The following is a 21747-nucleotide window of genomic DNA, read 5'->3' as shown; positions in this document are numbered from 1 at the left end:
ACAATTGATTAGCTGTCATTTACCTAGGATGCATAAAGAATGCTTCCTTGAACTAAAGAGTGTATAAAACAACACATTAATATGGCCAGACAATGAAATAAGGCCCCATTTACTCGTTTCAAAATAGAAAATGAAACTATGAAGATGAACATGTAACTTTATTGTTCAAATATGAGACTTGTAGGAATTTGTTGACGTCTTCCACCATAAATTTTAATCTTCATTATGCTGCATAATCTGACACATATTTGATAGATCAGTTTTAATTAGGACAGTTTTCATATAATGAAGATTTTTGATGAGTTGACTTTGAAAGAGAGGAAGCAGATGTATCACGGATCCTTGGCACTGGGGACCATGAGTTGCCTCTCTGTTGCAGGTTAAGAAAAGGACTGTCATAGGCTGACATATCACTGTACCTAACTGGAAATTTAGAAGGCTCCACCATCAGTCCAAAATAACTGCTCTGTAATGGAGATATGATGTGGTTCTGAGAAATAGAAGTAATTGTAGTAGTAACGTTCTCAATGAGGCCATTTGCTTGAGTGTAGCCGCTATGTGAGTGCCAATTTAAAATGCTCAACTGATTTAAAACAGCAGGTTGATCTATCACAATCTGTTCTGTTTGTCTAACTGATATTGATGATGGGGAAGGAAAATCACACGGAGAGAGGGCACTTCGATTAGCGACTGTCTGCCTGGTATAAGGCTTCCGTATGAAAGGCACACTTAAACTTGTCGAGGCTGAAAATGCACTCTGCCCGCTAGTTTCAGGAAGAAAATTAGAGTTACGATCATGTATGTTGCCCCGTGCTTTAACATGTTTCTTCTTGTAATCTCGAACTAATGAAGATATTGGAGAGACATTTTTAATCCCAACTCTTCTTTTTAGTCTTAGTAAAAGTTGGGGATAGCCTCTTTTGAAATTTGGATTATGATAGATCTGTAACTAAAATCAAAGGAGAAAATTATTTAGTTTCTTTATAAACCAAGGTAAAACTGACAAGCAAAACTAGACTATAAGCATTTACTCTTTTAATGATACAAATGAAATAGCATCAAATAAAATACCTCCATTAGTAGTTTTAACATCTTACATATTAGAGAGAGGCGTTCTGAAGATGGCAGAAGAATAAGATGGGGAGACCACTTTCTCCCCCACAAATTCTTTGAAAGAACATTTGAAAGCTGAGCAAATTCCACAAAACAACTTCTGAATGCTGGCAGAAGACATCAAGCCCCCAGAATGGCAGCCCATTGTCTTTGAAAGAAGTTAGGACAAAATATAAAAGATAAAAAGAGACACAAAAGACGTAGGGAAGGAGACCTGTCCCAGGAAGGGAGTCTTAAAAAAGGAGAAGTTTCCAAACATTAGGAAACACTCTCACCAGTGGGTCTGTGGAGAGTGTTGGAATCTCAGAGGGCTACATAACTAGGAGAAAAATAAATAAATAAATAAAACCCACAGATTACGTGCCTAAAGGCAACTCCCAGTGCTGGTATCCACCACCAGCAAGTGTGGGCTCAACAGGGAGGTGCAGGCTGCATTGCATAGGGTAAGGACAAGGCCTGAACTGCCCGAGGCGTCTGAGGGAACTAACATCAGATAGCAACCACAACTGTGGGATAGCCAGAGAGAGAGAGAGAGAGAGAGAGAGAGAGAGAGAGAGAGAGTCAGAGAGAACTATCCCATGAAAAGCCCTAACCTAAGGCACAGCGGGGCCCGCTCACAGAACAAAGGACTGAGCAAATACCAGAGGAGAGCTAGCCGGCTGCAGACCATCCCATCACCCCTGGAGACGGGGAGGCAAGCAGGGGCAGCTAGAGCCAGAAAGGGGCAATATCGGGCCCAGGGAGGCATCCTCTACCAAACTGCAAGCAGGCACCCAGTTGCTAACCAAGACTTCTTGGGATTCTGGATGGTTGACATCCTCCGGGAGGGTCACGGCCAGAGATCAGCTCCCCAGAAGAGACTTACAGCACACCTGAGACAGGCACGCCTGTTACCACCAGGAAACCAAGCGGCTGGGACCAGGGAGGTGATAAGATGCACCCCCCACCTGGGGAGACTACTAGAAGCACCTGGTCGCCTGAGATGCTGGGACCTGGGAAGGGCACAAAACACAGGCCCAACCGAGTCCACGCCTTTGTGGAGTACCCGAGAACCTTACCTGAGTGGCTTAGACCTGGGAAGTGCACACAACCCAGGGCCCGCTTCAGACAGTGCACTAGCAGAAGCAACATAGATCCTGAGAAGTATAAACTGGGAAAGTGCACGCACCCTGAGCTGGGGCAAACCCAATGTGGCCGAGTCTTCGAGCATTTCCCACGCCAGTGATATTTCTTTACAGTGTTCCTCCCTCCCCACAGCATGACTGAACAAGTGAGCCTAAATACTGACCACTTTTGCCCCCTTGTGTCAGGGTGGAAATTAGACACTGAAGAGACCAGCAAATAGAAGAAACTAAAGTAAACAGAGGGAACCGCTCTGGAAGTGATAGGTGCAACAGATTAAAACCCTGTAGTTAGCACCGACTGCATTGGAAGGGGCCTGTAGGTCTTGAGAAGTATAAACCAGATCAAGGAACTATCTGAAACTGAACTGACCCCACACTGCCTGCAACAGCTCCAGAGAAATTCCTAGATATATTTTTACTTTTACCATTGTTTAAGTTATTAGAGTCCTCTATTACTCCCTAATTTTCATTTTTATAACCTACTATTACCTTGCCAAAAAAGACCCTATTTTAAAAGCAAACTTCATATATATATATTATAATTTTTGTGACTTTTCTTTAATACTGCATTTTCGAGAGTCTAACCTCTACTCTAGATTTTTAATCTTTGCTTTTTGGTACTTATTATCAATTTTGTGCCTTTAAGAACCCAATCTTCAGTACCCATTTTAACTTGGGAGTGTGATTACAGCCTTGATTGCTCTCTTCCCCTTTTAACTCTCCTTTTTCTCCACCAGGTCGCCTCTATCTCTTGCCTCCCCCTTCTCATCTCTACCGAACTATGTGAATCATTTTGTGTGTCCCAGGCTGTGGAGAACACTTAGGTAACTGATTACTGGCCGGATCTGTCTCTCTCCTTTTGACACCCCCTTTTCTCTTCCTGGTCACCTCTGTCTCCTTCCTCCCTCTTCTCTTCTCTGTGTAACTGTAAACCCCACTGAGGTGCCCAGACTGTGGAGAGTACATAGAGAATTAATTACTGGATAGCTTTCTCTCTCCCATTTCGAGTCCTTTATCTCTATCTCTATCTCCTCTTCCTCTATCTCTATCTCCCTATCTACCTCTATCTCCCTGTTCCTTCTTCTCATCTCCATGTTACTCTGTGAACCTCTCTGGGTGTCCCTCACTGTGGAGAAGCTTTTCATCATTAACCTAGATGTTTTATCATCAGTGCTGTATAGGTGGAGAAGTCTTGAGGCTACTGTAAGAATAAGACTGAAAACCAGAAGGAGGAGGTTTAAGTCCAAAACCTGAGAACACCAAATAACCCCTGACTCCAGGGAACATTAATTGATAAAAGCTCATCCAAAAGACTCCATACCTACACTGATACCAAGCACCACCCAAGGGCCAGCAAGTTCCAGATTGAGACATACCAGCAATGCAGGAATGTAGCCCTGAGCTTCAATATACAGACTGCCCAAAGTCACACCAAACCCACAGACATCTCAAAATTCACTGCTGGACACTTCATTGCACTCCAGAGAGAAGAAATCCAGCTCCACCCATTAGAACACTGATGCAAGCCTCCCTAAACAGGAAACCTTGACAAGCCACCCGACCAACCCCATCCACAGCGAGAAAGAGCCACAATAAAGAGGAACCACAAAGTGCCAGAATACAGAAAGGCCACCCCAAACGTAGCAATGTAAACAAGATGGAAAGGCAGAGAAATAATCAGCAGGTAAAGGAACATGCTAAATGCCCAACAAACCAAACAAAAGAAGAGGAGATAGGGAATCTACCGGAAAGAGAATTCAGAATACTGATAGTAAAAATGATCCAAAATCTTGAAAACAAAACGGAGTTACAGATAAACAGCCTGGAGAAAAGGATTGAGAAGATACAAGAAATGTTTAACAAGGACCTAGAAGACAAAAAAAGAGTCAATCAATAAGGAATAATGCAATAAATGATATCAAAAACACTCTGGAGGGAACCAACAGTAGAATAACAGGGGCAGAAAATAGGATAAGTGAGGTAGAAGATAGAATGGTAAAAATAAATGAAGCAGACTGGAAAAAAATAAAACAAATTAAAAGAAATAAAATCACCCTCAGAGACTGCTGGTACAATGTTAAACACCCCAACATTTGAATCATAGGACTACCAGAAGAAGAAGACAAAAATAAAGGCCATGAGAAAATACTTGAGGAGATAATAGTTAAAAAACTTCCCTAAAATGGGGAAGAAATAGCCACCCAAGTCCAAGAAACCCAGAGAGCCCCAAACAGGATAAACCCAAGGCAAAACACACCAAGACACATATTAAGCAAATTAACAAACATCAAACAGAGAGAGCAAATATTAAAAGCAGCAAGGGAGAGGGGAGGAACTAAGATGGCAGAGGAATAGGATGGGGAGACCAATTTCTCCCCTACAAATTCATCAAAAGAACTTTGAACACTGAGCAAACTGCACAAAACAACTTCTGATCGCTAGCAGAGGACATCATGTGCCCAGAACAGCAGCCTATTTTCTTCCAAACGAGGTAGGACAAAGTATAAAAGATAAAAAGTGAGACAAAAGAGCTAGGGACAGAGAACCATCCCGGGAAGGGAGTCGTAATAGAGGAAGTTTCCAAACACCAGGAAACCCTCCCACTGGTGGGTCTGGGGGAAGTTTTCAAATCTCAGAGGGCAACCTAACTGGGAGGAAAAATAAATAAAACCCACAGATTACATGCCTAAAAGTAACTCCCAGCAGAAAAGTACCCCAGACGCTCGCATCCGCCACCAGATGGTGGGGGCTGAACAGAGAGGAGTGGGCGGTATTGCTTAGGGTAAGGACCAGGCCTGAATGCCCTGAGGGCGATTGGAGGGAGCTAACGTGAGATAGCAACTTAAACTGTGGGATAGCAAGAGAGAGAGAGAAAATTAACCAGCGAAAAGCACGCTAACCAAACACACTGCCAGCCATTCACAGAACAAAAAAAGACTGAACAATTCCAGAGAACAGCTAGCCAGCTGTGGACTGGCCAATCCCCTGCCGGAGGCAGGAGGCAGAGGGGAGGGTAAAGGGGCAAGCTCGGCCCCAGAAATGGCATCCCCTACCAAGCTGCAAACAGGCTTACAGTGTCTAACCAAAGACTTACTGAGATTCTGGATGGTTGACATCCACCGGGAGGGTTGCGGCTAGAGACCAGCTCCCCAGAGCAGATACAAGGCGCACTGGACAGGCGCACGTGGAAACTGACGATGGGGCCACTGAGGGGATAAGGCGCACTGCACCCAGGGAGAGTGTGCTCGTCAAGCTCCTGGCCTCCTGAGCTGCTCGGGCCAGGGAAGGCACAAAACGCAGGCCCAACCGAGTCTGTGCTTTTGTGGAGTACCCAAAAACTTGAACCGCATGCAACTCAGGGCCCACTCCCTATAGGGCAGCCTGGAGCCTGAGCAGTGTAGATGGGGAAAGCACATGCGCCGAGACTGGGGGCAAACCCAGTGTGGCTAGAATACTGCGAGTGCTCCCCACACAGGCCAGTGACATTTCTCTGCAGTGCCCCTCCCTCCCCACAGCACGACTGAACAAGAAAACCTAAACAAGAGACCACCTCTGCCCGCTTGTGTCAGGGCGGAAGTTAGACACAGAAGAGACCTGCAAACAGAAGACAAATAAACAAAGGGAACTGCTTCAGAAGTGACTGGTGCAACAGATTAAAATCCCTGTGGTCAACACCGACACCACCGGAAGGAGCCTATAGATATCGAGAAGTGTAAGCTGGAACAAGGAGCTGTCTGAAACTGAACCGAACCCACTCTTCACGGAACAGCTCCAGAGAAATTCATACATATATTTTTACTATTTTTTTTAATTAAAAATTTTTTAAACTTCCCTTTATTTTAATTTTTTCTTTTATTTTCTTTTAAAATTCCCTACTACTCCTCTATTACTCCTTAAATTTCATTTTCTTTTATTTTTTAAAAGTCCTCTATTACTCCTCCATTACTCCTTAATTTTCAGTTTCATATATTTTTACTATTTTTTAACTAATTTTTTCCTTTTTTTTCTTTTCTTCTCTTATTTACTTCCAGAGTCCTCTATTACTGCTTAACTTTCATTTTCATTCTCATATAATTTTACTATTTTTTTAAATATTTTTTTTAATTTTCTTTTACAGTCCTCTATTACTCCTTAATTTTCATTTTCATTTCACTCTAACCTTGGGGAAAAAAAGAATACCCTATTTTTAAAGCCACCTTCATATATATTTCTTAAATTTTTGTGTTTTTGTTGTTAATATTGTATTTTTAAGAGTCTAACCTCTACTCTAGATATTTAATCTTTGTCTTTCAGTATTTTATATCAATTTTGGACATTAAGAATCCAATATTCAGTACCCATTTTTACTCAGGAGTGTGTTGATTCCTCTCTCCCCCTTTTGACTCTCCATTTTCTCCCCCAGATCACCTCTATTTCCTCCCTCCCCCTTCTCTTCTCAATCCAATTCTGTGAATCTCGGTGGGTGTTCTGGGCTATGGAGAACACTTAGGGAAGAGAGTACTGCATAGACCTCTCTTTCTCCTCTTGAATCCCCCCTTTTCTCCTCCTGCTTATCTCTATCTCCTTCCTCCCTCTCCTCTTCTTCATGTAACTCTGTGAACCTCTCTGGGTGTCCCTCACTGTGGAGAATCTTTTCACCATTAACCGAGAAGTTTTATTATCAGTGCTGTATAGTTGGAGAAGTCTTGAGGCTACTGGAAGAATAAGACTGAAATCCAGAGGCAGGAGACTTAAGCCCAAAACCTGAGAACACCAAAGAACTCCTGACTACAGGGAACATTAAGTAATAAGAGATCACCCAAAAGCCTCCATTCCTACACTGAAACCAACCACCACCCAAGAGCCAATAAGTTCCAGAGCAAGACATACCATGCAAATTCTCCAGCAACGCAGGAACATAGCCCTGAGCATCAACATACAGGTTACCCAAAGTCAAACCAAACACATAGACACATCTCAAAACTCACTACTGGACACTCCATTGCACTCCAGAGAGAAGAAATCCAGCTCCATGCACCAGAACACCAACACAAGTTTCCCTAACCAAGAAACCTTGACAAGTCAATCATCCAACCCCTCCCACTGGGAGAAACCTCCACAATGAAAAGGAACCACAGACCACCAGAACACAGAAAGGCCACTCCAAACACAGCAATCTAAACTGATGAAAAGGCAGAAAAATACCCAACAAGTAAAGGACCGTGAAAAATGCCCACCAAGTCAAATAAAAGAGGAGGAGATAGGGAATCTACCTGAAAAAAGAATTTAGAATAATGATAATAAAAATGATCCAAAATCTTGAAAACAAAATGGAGTTACAGATAAATAGGCTGGAGACTAGGATTGAGAAGATACAAGAAATGTTTAACAAGGACCTAGAAGAAATAAAAAAGAGTCAGTATATAATGAATAATGCAATAAATGAGATCAAAAACACTCTGGAGGGAACCAAGAGTAGAATAACGGAGGGAGAAGATAGGATAAGTGAGGTAGAAGATAAAATGGTAGAAATAAATGAAGCAGAGAGGAAATAAGAAAAAAGAATCAAAAGAAATGAGGACAACCTCAGGGAACTCTGGGACAATGTGAAATGCCCCAACATTTGAATCATAGGAGTCCCAGAAGAAGAAGACAAGAAGAAAGGCCATGAGAAAATACTTGAGGAGATAATAGCTGAAAACTTCCCTAAAATGGGGAAGGAAATAATTACACAAGTCCTAGAAACCCAGAGAGTCCCAAACAGGATAAACCCAAGGTGATACACCTCAAGACACTTATTAATCAAATTAACAAAGATCAAACACAAAGAACAAATATTAAAAGCAGCAAGGGAGAAACAACAAATAACACACAAAGGGATTCCCATAAGGATAACAGCTGATCTATCAAAAAAACTCTTCAGGCCAGAAGGGAATGGCAGGACATACTTAAAGGAATGAAAGAGAATAAACTACAACCCAGATTACTGTACCCAGCAAGGATCTCATTCAGATATGAAGGAGAATTCAAAAGCTTTACAGACAAGCAAAAGCAGAGAGAATTCAGCACCACCAAACCAGCTCTTCAACAAATGCTAAATGATCTTCTCTAGACAGGAAACACAGAAAGGTTGTATAAAAGCGAATGGAGAGGGAGGTGGGAGGGGGGATCAGGATGGGGAATACGTGTAAATCTATTGCTGATTCATATCAATGTATGACAAAACCCACTGAAAAAAATAAAAAAAAGAAAAAAAAAATAAAGCGAACCCAAAACAACAAAGTAAATGGCAACAGGACCATACCTATCAATAATTACCTTCAATGTAAATGGGCTGAATGCCCCAACCAAAAGACAAAGACTGGCTGAATGGATACAAAAACAAGACCCCTATATATGCTGTCTACAAGAGACTCACCTCAAAACAAGGGACGCATACAGACTGTGTTATGCCCGATGTCTGAATCCCCGAGTGGGAATTGAGAAGGCCTCCAAGACAATGCAACTTGCAGAAAGGGAAGTTTATTTCTGACTCGAGCCAGGACTCTCTGCCGCAACCAACGCAGTGCTGCGGGTCAGAGAGCCCCGAGCTCAAGCTGTTACACAAATTTATAGGGTGAGAAGCAGATTGGTTACACGTTTGCAAAGCAATTTCATTGGTCAAAACTTTCGTACGCATTGGATTTTCCTGGGGCTTTCCACCCCGTTCCTAATTTCCTAACTGGCAAACAAGCGGTCAGTGTTAAGCAAAAGCTAATTGGTTGTATCCAGGTGGCCTGATAAACTTACTAAGTAGGAAGGCCTACTCCTAATATAAGCTGCATTACTTCTGCTCGCCTCACAACTGAAAGTGAAGGGATAGAAAAAATTATTTCACGCAAATGGAGGCCAAAAGAAAGCAGGAGTCACAATACTCATATCAGATAAAATAGACTTTAAAATAAAGACTGTGAGCCACTGTGGAGAACAGTGTGGAGATTCCTTAAAAAACTGGAAATAGAACTGCCATATGACCCAGCAATACCACGTCTGAGCATACACACCAAACAAGCCAGATCTGAAAGAGACACATGTAACACTATATTCATCGCAGCACTGTTTATAATAGGCAGGACATGGAAACAACCTAGATGCCCATCAGTAGACGAATGGATAAGGAAGCTGTGGTACGTATACACTATGGAATATTACTCAGCCATTAAAAAGAATTCATTTGAACCAGTCCTAATGAGATGGATGAAACTGGAGCCCCTTATACAGAGTGAATTAAGCCAGAAAGATAAAGACCAATACAGTATACTAACGCATATATATGGAATTTTAGAAGATGATAACAATAACCCTATAAGCAAAACAGAAAAAGAGACACAGATGTATAGAACAGACTTTTAGACTCTGTGGGAGAAGGCGAGGGTGGGATGTTTAGAGAGAACAGCATTGAAACAAGTATACTATCAAGGCTGAGACAGATTACCAGCCCAGGTTGGATGCATGAGACAAGTGCTCAGGGCTGGTGCACTGGGAAGACCCAGAGGGATGGGATGTAGAGGGAGGCGGGAGGGGGGATCAGAATGGGGAACACATATAAATCCATGGCTGATTCATGTGAATATATGGCAAAAAACACTGCAATATTGTAAAGTAATTAGCCTCCAATGAATAAAAATAAATCGAAAAAAATAAATAAATAGATAAGTAAAGGCTGTGAAAAGAGACAAAGAAGGACACTACATAATGATCAAAGGATGAATCCAAGAAGAAGATACAACAATTATAAATATATATGCACCCAACATAGGAGGACCACAATATGTAAGGCAAATGCTAATGAGTATGAAAGGGGAAATTAACAATAACACAATAATAGTGGGAGATTTTAATACCCCACTCACACCTATGGATAGATATACGAAACAGAAAATTAACAAGGAAACACAAACTTTAAATGACACAATTGACCAGCTAGACCTCATTGATATCGATAGGACATTGCACCCAAAACAATCAATTTCACCTTTTTCTCAAGTGCACACGGAACCTTCTCCAGAATACATCACATCCTGGGCCACAAATCTAGCCTTGGGAAATTCAAAAAAAAAAAAAAATGAAATCATTCCAGTCATCTTTTCTGACCACAATGCAGTGAGACTAGATCTCAACTACAGGAAAAAAACTATTAAAAATTCAAACATATGGAGGATAAATAACACGCTTATGAATAACCAACAAATCGTAGAGGAAATAAAAAAAAGAAATCAAAATATGCATAGAAACAAATGAAAATGAAAACAAAACAAACCCAAACCTATGGGACACTGTAAAAGCAGTGCTTAGGGGAAGGTTCATAGCAATACAGGCTTACATGAAGAAACAAGAAAAAAGTCAAATAAATAACCTAGCCCTACACATAAAGCAACTAGAGAAGGAAGAAATGAAGAACCTCAGGGTTAGTAGAAGGAAAGAAATCTTAAAAATTAGGGTAGAAATAAATGCCAAAAAAAAACAACAACATCAACAAAAGAGACCATAGCAAAAATCAACAAAGCTAAAAGCTGGGTCTTTGAGTAGATATACAAAATTGACAAACTGTTAACAAGACTCATTAAGAAACAAAGGGAGAAGAACCAAATCAACAAAATTAGAAATGGAAATGGAGAGATCACAACAGACAACACTGAAATAAAAAGGATCATAAGATATTACTACCAGCAGCTCTATGCCAGTAAAATGGAAAACTTGGAAGAAATGGACAAATTCCTAGAAAAGTATAACTTCCCAAAACTGAACCAGGAAGAAACAGAAGATCTTAACAGACACATCACAAGCAAGGAAATCGAAATTGTAATCAGAAATCTTCCAGCAAAAAAAAGCCCAGGACCAGATGGCTTCACAGCTGAATTCTATCAAAAATTGAGAGAAGAGCTAACACCTATTTTACTCAATCTCTTCCAGAAAATTGCAGAAGAAGGTAAACTTCCAAATTCATTCTATGCGGCCACCATCACTCTAATCTAAAACCAGACAAAGATGCCACAAAAAAAGGAAAACTATAGGCCAATATCACTGATGAACATAGATGCAAAAATCCTTCACAAAATTCTAGCAAACAGAATCCAACAACATATGAAAAAGATCATACATCATGACCACGTGGGCTTTATCCCAGGAATGCAAGGAGTTTTTAATATCCACAAATCAATCAATGTAATACACCATATTAACAAATTGAAAGAAAAAATCCATATGTTTATCTCAATAGATGCAGAGAAAGCCTTGGACAAAATTCAACATCCATTTATGATAAAAAAAAAAAACTCTCCAGAAAGCAGGTATAGAAGGAACATGCTGCTACTGCTAAGTCACTTCAGTCGTGTCTGACTCTGTGTGACCCCATCCCTGGGGTTCTTCAGGCAAGAACACTGGAGTGGGTTGCCATTTCCTTCTCCAATGCATAAAGGTGAAAAGTGAAAGTGAAGTCGCTCAGTCATGTCTGACTCTTCACGACCCCATGGACTGCAGCCTACCAGGGTCCTCCAGGTAGGGATTTTCCAGGCAAGAGTACTGGAGTCGGGTGCCATTGCCTTCTCCGAGAAGGAACATACCGAAACATAATAAAAGCTATACATGACAAACCCACAGCAAACATTATCCTTAATGTTGAAAAATTGAAAGCATTTGAAGGCATTTCCCCTAAAACCAGGAACAAGACAAGTGTGCACACTCTCACCACTACTATTCAACATAGATTTGGAAGTTTCGCCCACAGCAATCAGAGCAGAAAATGAAATCAAACAAATCCAGATAGGAAAAGAAGAAGTGAAACTCTCACTGTTTGAAGATGACAAGATCCTCTACATAGAAAACACTAAAGACTCTCCCAGAATTACTAGAGCTAAACAATGAATATAGTAAAGTTGCAAGAATAAAATTAACACACAGAAACCCCTTGCATTCCTATACACTAACAATGAGAAAACAGAAAGAGAAATTAAGGAAATAATAACATTCACCATTACAACAAAAAGAATAAAATACTTAGGAGTATATCTACAAAAAGAAACGAAAGAACTACACATAGAAAACTATAAAACACTGATGAAAGAAATCAAAGAGGACACAAATAGATGGAGAAATATACCATGTTCATGGATTGGAAGAATCAATATTGTCAAAATGACTATACTAGCAAAAGCAATCTATAGATTCAATGCAAACCCTATCAAGCTACCAATGGTATTCTTCACAGAAGTAGAACAAAAAATTTCACAATTTGCATGGAAATAAAAAAAAACCTCGAATACCCAAAGCAATCTTGAGAAAGAAGAATGGAACTGGAGGAATCAACCTGCCTGTCTTCAGGCTCTACTACAAAGCCACAGTCATCAAGACACTATGGTAGAGGCACAAAGACAGAAACATAGACCAATGGAAAAAAATAGAAAGCCCAGAGATAAATCCACGTACCTGTGGACACCTTATCTTCAACAATGGAGGCAAGAATATACAATGGAAAAAAGACAACCTCTTTAACAAGTGGTACTGGGAAAACTGGTCAACCATTTGTAAAACAATGAAACTAAGACACTTTTTAACACCATGCACAAAAATAAACTCAAAATGGATTAAAGATCTAAACGTAAGACCAGAAACTATAAAACTCCTAGAGGAGAACATAGGCAAAACACTCTCCGACATAAATCACAGCAAGATCCTCTATGACCCACCTCCCAGAGTATTGGAAATAAAAGCAAAAATAAACAAAAGGGACTTAATTAAAACTAAAAAGCTTCTGCACAACAAAGGAAACTATAAGCAAGGTGAAAACACAGCCTTCAGAATGGGAGAAAATAATAGCAAATGAAGAAACAGACAAAGGAGTAATCTCAAAAATATACAAGCAACTCCTGAAGCTCAATTCCAGAAAAAGAAATGACCCAATCAAAAAATGGGCCAAAGATCTAAACAGATATTTTTCCAAAGAAGACATATAGATGTCTAACAAACACATGAAAAGATGCTCAACATCACTCATTATCAGAGAAATGCAAATCAAAACCTCAATGATGTACCATTACATACCAGTCAGAATGGCTGCTATCCAAAAGTCTACAAGTAATAAACACTGGAGAGGCTGTGGAGAAAAGGGAACCCTCTTAAAACTGTTGGTGGGAATGCAAACTACTACACACAATATGGAGAACAGTGTGGAGATTCCTTAAAAACCTGGAAATAGACTTCCATATGACCCAGCAGTCCCACTCCTGGGCATACACACCGAGGAGAACAGATCTGAAAGAGACACGTGTACTCTTGTGTTTATCCAAGCACTGTTTATAATAGCACGGACTTGGAAGCAACCTAGATGCCCATCAGCAGACGAATGGATAAGGAAGCTGTGGTATATATACACCATGGAATATTACTCAGCCATTAAAAAGAATTCACTTGAATCAGTTCTAATGAGATAGATGAAACTGGAGCCCATTATACAGAGTGAAGTAAGCGAGAAAGATAAAGACCAATACAGTATTCTCATGCATATATATAGAATTTTAAAGATGGTAATGATAACCCTATATGCAAAACAGAAAATGAGACACAGATGTACAGAACAAAATTTTAGACTCTGTGGGAGAAGACGAGGGTGGCATGTTCTGAGAGAATAACACTGAAACAAGTATACTATCAAGGGTGAAACAGATCACCAGCCCAGGTTGGATGCATGAGACGGGTGCTCAGGTCCTGTGCACTGGGAAGACCCAGAGGGATGGGATGGAGAGGGAGGCAGGAGAGGGGATTGGGATGGGGAACACGTGTAAATCCGTGGCTGATTCATGTCAATGTATGGCAAGAACCACTACAGTACTGTAAAGTAATTAGCCTCCAACTAATAAAAATAAATGGAAAAAGTAAAAGCAGCAAGGGAGAAACAACAAATAAGAGACAAGTGGATCCCATAAGGATAGCAGCTGATCTTTCAATAGAAACTCTTCAGGCCAAAATGGAATGGCAAGACACACTTAAAGTAATGAAAGAGAAAAACCAACAACCCAGATTATTATACCCAGCAAGGATCTCACTCAAATATGAAGGAGAAATCAAAAGCTTTACAGCCAAGCAAAAGCTGATAGAATTCAGCACCATCAAACCAGCTCTCCAACAAATGCTAAAGGATCTTTTCTAGACAGGAAACACAGAGAGGATATGTAAACTCAAACCGAAAATAACAAAGTAAATGGCTATGGGATCTTACTTATCAATAATTACCTTAAATGTATATGTGTTGAATGCCCCAACCAAAAGACAAAGACTGGCTGAATGGATACAAAAACAAGACCCTTATATATCTTGTCTACAAGAGATCCACCTCAAAACAAGGGACACATACTGACTGAAAGTGAAGGGTTGGAAAAAGATATTCCATGAACATAGAGACAAAAAGAAAGCAGGAATAGCAATACTCATATCAAATAAAATAGACTTTAAAATAAAGGCTGTGAAAAGAGACAAAGAAGGACACTACATAATGATCAAAGGATCAATCCAAGAAGACATAAAAATTATAAATATATATGCACCCAACAAAGGGGCACCACAATATGTAAGGCAAATGCTAACAAGTATGAAAGGGGAAATTAACAATAACACAATAATAGTGGAAGACCTTGACATCCCACTCACACCTATGGATATGTCAGCTAAACAGAAAATTAACAAGGAAACACAAACTTTAAATGATACAATGGACCAGTTAGACTTAATTGATATCTGTAAGACATTTCACCACAAAACAATGATTTTCACCTTTTTTCTCAAGTGCACATGGATCCTTCTCCAGGATAGATCACATCCTGGGCCACAAATCTAGCCTTGGTAAATTCAAAAAAATTAAGACCACTCCAAGCATCTCCAGACCACAATGCAGTATGATTAAATGTCAATTGCACTAGAAAAAATATTAAAAATTCCAACAAATGGAGGCTGAACAACACGCTTCTGATTAACCAAAAAATCACAGAAGAAATAAAAAAGAAATCAAAGCACGCATAGAAACGAATGGAAATGAAAACACAACAACCGCATACCTATGGGACACTGTAAAAGCAATGGTTAGGGGAAGGTTCACAGCAGTACAGGCTTACCTCAAGAAAGGGGAAAAAAGTCAGATAAATAACCTAACTCTACACCTAAAGTAACTAGAAAAGGAGGAAATGAAGAACTCCAGGGTAAGTAGAAGGAAAGAAATAATAAAACAGAGCAGAAATAAATGCAAAAGAAACAATCAACAAAGCTGAAAGCTGGGTCTTTGAGGAGATAAATAAAGTTGACAAACCACTGGCCAGACTCATCAAGTTAAAAAGTGAGAAGAATCAAATTTTAAAAAATTAAAAATGAAAATGGAGAAATCACAAGAGACTATACAGTAATGAAGGACCATAAGAAACTACTGTCAGCAACTATATGCCAATAAAATGGACAACTTGAAGAAATGGACAAATTCCTAGAAAAGTACAACTTTCCAAAACTGAACAAGGAAGAAATGGAAAATGTAACAGACCCATCACAAGCATGGAAATCAAAAATGTAGTCAGAAGTCTTTCAGTAAACAAAAGCCCAGGACCAGATGGCTTCACAGCTGAAAAAATTTAGAGAAGAGCTAACACCTATCCTACTCAAACTCTTCCAGAAGATTGCAGAGGAATGTAAACTTTCAAACTCATTCTATTAGGCCACCATCACCCTAATACCAATACCAGACAAAGATGCCACAAAAAAAGAAAACTACAGACCAATATGACGGAGGAACATAGATGTAAAAATGTTTAACAAAATCTTATCAAACAGAATCCAGCAACATGTTAAAAAAAATAATACATCATGACTAACTGGGCTTTACACCAGGGATGAAATTATTCTTTAATACTCACAAATTAATCAATGCAATACACCACATTAAGAAATTGAAAAATAAAAACCATATGATTATCTCCATAGATGCAGAGAAATCCGTTGACTAAATTCAACATCCATTTATGATAAAAACCCTCCAGAAAGCAGGAATAGGAGGAACATACCTCAACATAATAAAAGCTATATATGACAAACCCACAGCAAACATTATCCTCAATGTTCAAAAATTGAAAGCATTTCCCCTAAAGGAAATGTTCCTAAAGGAACAAGACATGGGTGCCCACTCTGGCCACTACTATACAACATAGTTTTGTAAGTTTTGGCTACAGCAATCAGAGCAGAAAAACAAATAAAAGGATTCCAGATTGGAGAAGAAGAAGTAAAACTCTCTGTGCAGATGACATGATCCTCTACATAGAAAACCCTAGAGACTCCACCAGAAAATTACTAGATCTAATCAATGAATATAGTAAAGTTGCAGGGTATATAATTAACACACAGAAATCCCTTGCATTCCTATACACTAACAATGAAAAAACAGAAAGAGAATTTAAGGAAACAATTCCATCCACCATTACAACGAAAGGAACATAATACTTAGGAATACATCTACCTAGGGAAACAAAAGACATATATATATAGAAACTATTAACCACTGATGAAAGAAATCATAGAGGACACAAATAGATGGCAAAATATGCCATGTTCATGGATTTGAAGAACCAATATAGTGAAAATGAGTTTACTACCCAAAGATATCTATAGATTCAATGCAATCCCTATTAAGTTACCAATGGTATTTGTCACAGAACTGGAACAAATAATTTCACAATTTGTATGGAAATACAAAAAAACCTCGAATAGTCAAAGCAATCTTGAGAAAGAAATGGAATTGGAGGAATCAACCTGCCTGACTTCAGGTTACACTACAAAGCTGCAGTCATCAAGACAGTATGATACTGGCACAAAGACAGAAATATAGAACAATGGAACATGATGGAAAACCCAGAGATAAATCCACGCACCTATGGACACCTTACCTTTGACAAAGGAGGCAAAGATATACAATGAAGAAAAGACAACCTCTTTAACAAGTGGTGCTGCTGAAACTGATCAACCACTTGTAAAAAATGAAACTAGAACACTTCCTAACACCATACAAAAATAAACTCAAAATGTATGAAAGATTTAAATGTAAGACCAGAAACTATAAAACTGCTAGAGGAAAACATAGGCAAATCACTCTCCGACATAAATCACAGCAGGACCCTCTATGACCCACCTCCAATAATAATGGATATAAAAGCAAAAATAAACAAATAGGACCTAATTAAACTGAAAAGCTTTTGCACAACACAGGAAACTATAAGCAAGGTGAAAAGACAGCCTTAAGAATGCGAAGAAATAATAGCAAATGAAGAAACTGCAAAGAATTAATGTCAAAAATATGCAAGCAACTCTTGCAGCTCAATTCCAGATATGATACATAAATGACCAAATCAAAAAACGGGATAAAGAACTAAACAGACATTTCTTCAAAGAAGATATACAGATGGCTAACAAACACATGAAAATGTGCTCAACATCACATTTTATCAGAGAAATGCAAATCAAAACCACAATGAGGTACCATCTTACATCAATCAGAATGACTGCTATCCAAAAGTCTACAAACAATAAATGCTGGAGAGGCTGTGGAGAAGAGGGAACACTCTCACACTGTTGGGGGAAATGCAAACTAGTACAGCCACTCTGGAGAACAGTGTGGAGATTCCTTTAAAACCTGGAAATAGAACTGCCATATGACCCAGCAATCCCACTGCTGGGCATACACACTGAGAAAACCAGAACCGAAAGAGACACTTGTACCCAAATGTTCATCACAGGACTGTTTAAAATAGCCAGGACATGGAAGCAACCTAGATTTCCATCAGCAGACGAATGGATAAGAAAACGGTGGTACATGTACACAATGGAATATTACTCAGCCATTATAAAGAATACATTTGAATCAGTTCTAATGAGGTGGATGAAACTGGAGCCTTAGAGTGAATTAAGCCAGAAAGAAAAACACCAATACAGTATACCAAAGCATATATGTGCAATTTAGAAAGATGGTAATGATAACCTTATATGTGAGACAGCAAAAGAGACACACACATAAAGAACAGTCTTTTCGACTCTGCAGGAGAAGGCAAGGGTGGGATGAATTGAGAGAATAGCATCAAAACATGTATATTAACATATATGAAACAGATCGCCAGTCTAGGTTCAATGCATGAGCACGGTGCTCATTGCTGGTGCACTGGGATAACCCAGAGGGATTGGATGGGGAGGGAGGTGGGAGAGGGGTTCAGGATGGTGAACACATGTACATTCATGGCTGATTCGTGTCATGTATGGAAAAACCACTACAATATTGTAATGTAATTAGCCTCCAATTAAAATTTAAAATATGGTTTACAAACCATGAAAGCATAAGCACTATAAAAAAAAACCTTACATGTTAGAAGCAATTATGATCCTCAAGTAAAAATATGTTGTAAACACATACAGTAAATACCAAGTAAAAATATGTTGTAAACATATATAGTCAATCCCACTTTAATTAGCTTCAGGACTTGTATCCAGTTTCAAGTCACTAAGAATGTTTGTTAAATATCAAATATTTTAACCTCTAGCTGTTCTCAACTTCAAAAAATAAAGCTTTTCAACAGTTTGTTAACTCAATTTTAAATTCAGTTTTAGCTACATATGTGAACATGCTTTCTAGGTTACATGATTTAATCTTACATATTGCTAATAATAAGTGAAAAGTTTGGAATACCTTGCTCAAAACAGAGACATTGTTTTCTTCTTCCAGAAAGTCAGCTAGTGAAGCAGATCTTTGAAAAGTTTGTTGCTTTTTTCTAAACCCATAAAGGTTAAGCTGTCGAACTATACTTTTCACACTACGAGTTTCAAATATTCTGAAAGGGGCCTTTCTTTCTAAGACTTCTTTCTTGAAGACTTCTTCATTGATCACTATAGAAGTGCCACTCTCATCCCACCAAATAGATTTAAACTGATCACTTTCAACTATCTTCCAAAGTTTTTGAGGAAAATTCAGTGAAAGAAAATCGTTCAATTCATCTGTTTCAGAGACAGAAAATGTGTAACGTGGCATTTTTAACACTACTTCCTCAAACAAAGCCTGAAAAGCTGCTTCTTCAATGATAGATCTCAAAACTGAGTCCTCAGTATGTGTGCAATCACACAAAGGGGATCTAATGGTGGTTTCTGAACCAGTTGATTCATCTCTAGGAAGCACATCTTGAATTTCTGAAGAAAAATGTGCCATCTCAAAGAAATATTTCCTCAGCTACTTTTCTTATCTGGCTGATTGTACACTCCGCATCTCCTAATGCTGCCTGGCTGGTCTACAGAGATAAAATCTCTAGACCATCACAGTGGTTCTCAAAGTCAAAAAGCTGTGACATCACAAAGTCACTGGTCTGGTAGCAATTGAAGGGTAGCTGTGACATCACAAAGTCACTGGTTTTAGCAATTGAAGGGTAATGTTCAACCAGTGTCTACTTCTGTATCAACTTAAATACAGGCTGCTTACTTAAATACAGGCTGCTTACATAAATAGTAAAATGTGAAACCTGCAAAATCTCATTCCTAAAGAATATTTACACAGAAAAATCACATCAATAAATCTACTTGGTTCCTGAAACAAAAGTGATTTATCACTCTTCTATACACACATTCTTGTTATTCAGTACTGTTACCAAACCAAACTTGGGTCTGCTCGCTTCTGTGCAATAAAGTCAATCAACTGACTTTGCCTTGCAGTGAAAGCAAGTGTAATGATTATTGTAGGACCAAGTAAGGCGTCCTAGCAGCTGGTGATTAAAAGACCCACACTCCCCAAATGCTTTCAGGGGAAGGATTTAACGACAGAGTCAGGGTAGGCCATGGGGTGTGTGATCAGTTTTAGGACATTCTACTATGGCCTGTTACTGAGGATATTGGGAGACAACATCATTGACCGGCTAGTTCCATCTACTATGTGGTCTATGTACTTAAATTTCAGCCTGGTTGGGGCTTTAGCATCTCTAAAACTGTGCACAGGATATTGCTCAGAATATTATCTGTGGCCCTTGAGGAGGAACTAAAGATCCTTGACTTTGCTTAATGGCTAAATCCTTATTATTTTATATTGCTTCATTATTTTCCTTTGTTTCTGCCTTTTCTAACTTCTCTGATTAAAATTACTCTTGGAACATGAGGAGGTCTACGATCCCCTATGTCTCTCTCTTTCTTTCATACTCTTCAATCTAAAGAAGAGACTGCTTAGAACAAGAAAAGCAATACAGTGTTGGACTTAGAGGTTGATCATAAATGTGACAAAAAATCTCGATTGCAGGTACAATTTCTGTTTTCAGTGTCCTGCCCCTCACCACCAAATCACTGAGCAAGTGAAAATGAATAAGAGGCTCCCACACCCGTGTTCATGTTGAAAACCAGACATGGGAGAGGCTTTCAAATAGAAGAAGAAAATATTAGCAAAGAAGTGTAAACCAACCCAGAGGTGACAGGTTCAATGGAATAACAGTATGTAGTTAATGCCAAGACTGTTCACTTGAGGGGAAACAGTAGCCATTCACACGTACAAGCTTCAAGAGACTATCTGACAATGTACTGACACCATAAAGCACAAAACAACTTCTTAGAAATTCTGAGATCTATTTCTATAATTATGATTTCTTTAACTTTTAAAACTTTTAGTGCTTTATTATTCCCTAAACTTTAATTTCTATTGACTATTATTACCTTTCTAAAAAATAAACATAAATCTATTTTTTAAACATTATGTATATATATATATATATATATATATATATATATATATGAGAATGATTTTGGCCTCTTTTTTTACACTACTTAAACGAGTCTAAATTTTATTCTTGGTTGTTTATTTCTGCTTTCTTAAAATGGTCATCAACATTGTAACTTTAGGAACAACATCTTTAGGATCTGCTTTCACTTAGGGATTTGTTCCCTGAATTGACTGCTCTCTCCCCTTTTGACACTCCCTTTTCTCCCCCTAGGCACCTCTATTTTCCTCCTCCTTTTTCTCTGCTCTGTGTAACTCTGTGAATGCCTTAGACTGTTTCTGGATGAGGAGAGTTCTGTCACCATTAACCTAGGGATGTTAACTTCTGTATTGTGTGGATGTGGATTTTTGATGCTACTGTAACTTGGGGACAGAAACCAGAGGCCAGGCCGTTGATTCCAGAACTTTAGATCACCATAGAACCCTTGACCTCAGGGAACATTAAAGGACAGGCACACACCCCAGAGTTTCCATGCCTACATGGAAAGCAGGCTCCAGGCTTGAGGCAGGAAGTCCAGTACAAGAGACCCCACACCTATTCTTCAGCAAAACAGAAACACGACAGTGAATATTATGAAAGGGGCTGCCTGAAACCATGGCAAACCCACAGACACCCCAAAAGCACAATCCTGGAAAATTCATTGCACTCCAGAGAGAAGAGATCCAGATCCGCCTGGCAGTGCACACACACAAATTCCCCTAAGCCTTAAACCTTGACAAGTCACTGGTCCAATCCCA

The 21747-nt window shown here is 39.2% G+C and overlaps 1 protein-coding gene across 1 annotated transcript; it reads right to left on the bottom strand.

Moving 5' to 3' along the window:
• Window positions 1–262: 262 nt before the first annotated feature.
• On the bottom strand, window positions 263–19467 carry LOC133052472 (heat shock transcription factor, Y-linked-like). Its single transcript, XM_061137385.1, has 2 exons — window positions 18955–19467; window positions 263–949 (listed from the first exon to the last, which is right to left on the bottom strand). Exons 1-2 carry the CDS (start codon window positions 19465–19467, stop codon window positions 263–265), a joined length of 1200 nt encoding a protein of 399 aa, XP_060993368.1.
• Between the last annotated feature and the right edge of the window lie 2280 nt (window positions 19468–21747).

Source organism: Dama dama, chromosome X, assembly GCF_033118175.1.
Source record: "Dama dama isolate Ldn47 chromosome X, ASM3311817v1, whole genome shotgun sequence".
Taxonomy (NCBI): Eukaryota; Metazoa; Chordata; class Mammalia; order Artiodactyla; family Cervidae; genus Dama; species Dama dama.
The sequence above is the reverse complement of the archived record's forward strand: the minus strand, read 5'-3'. Positions and strand labels throughout refer to the sequence as shown.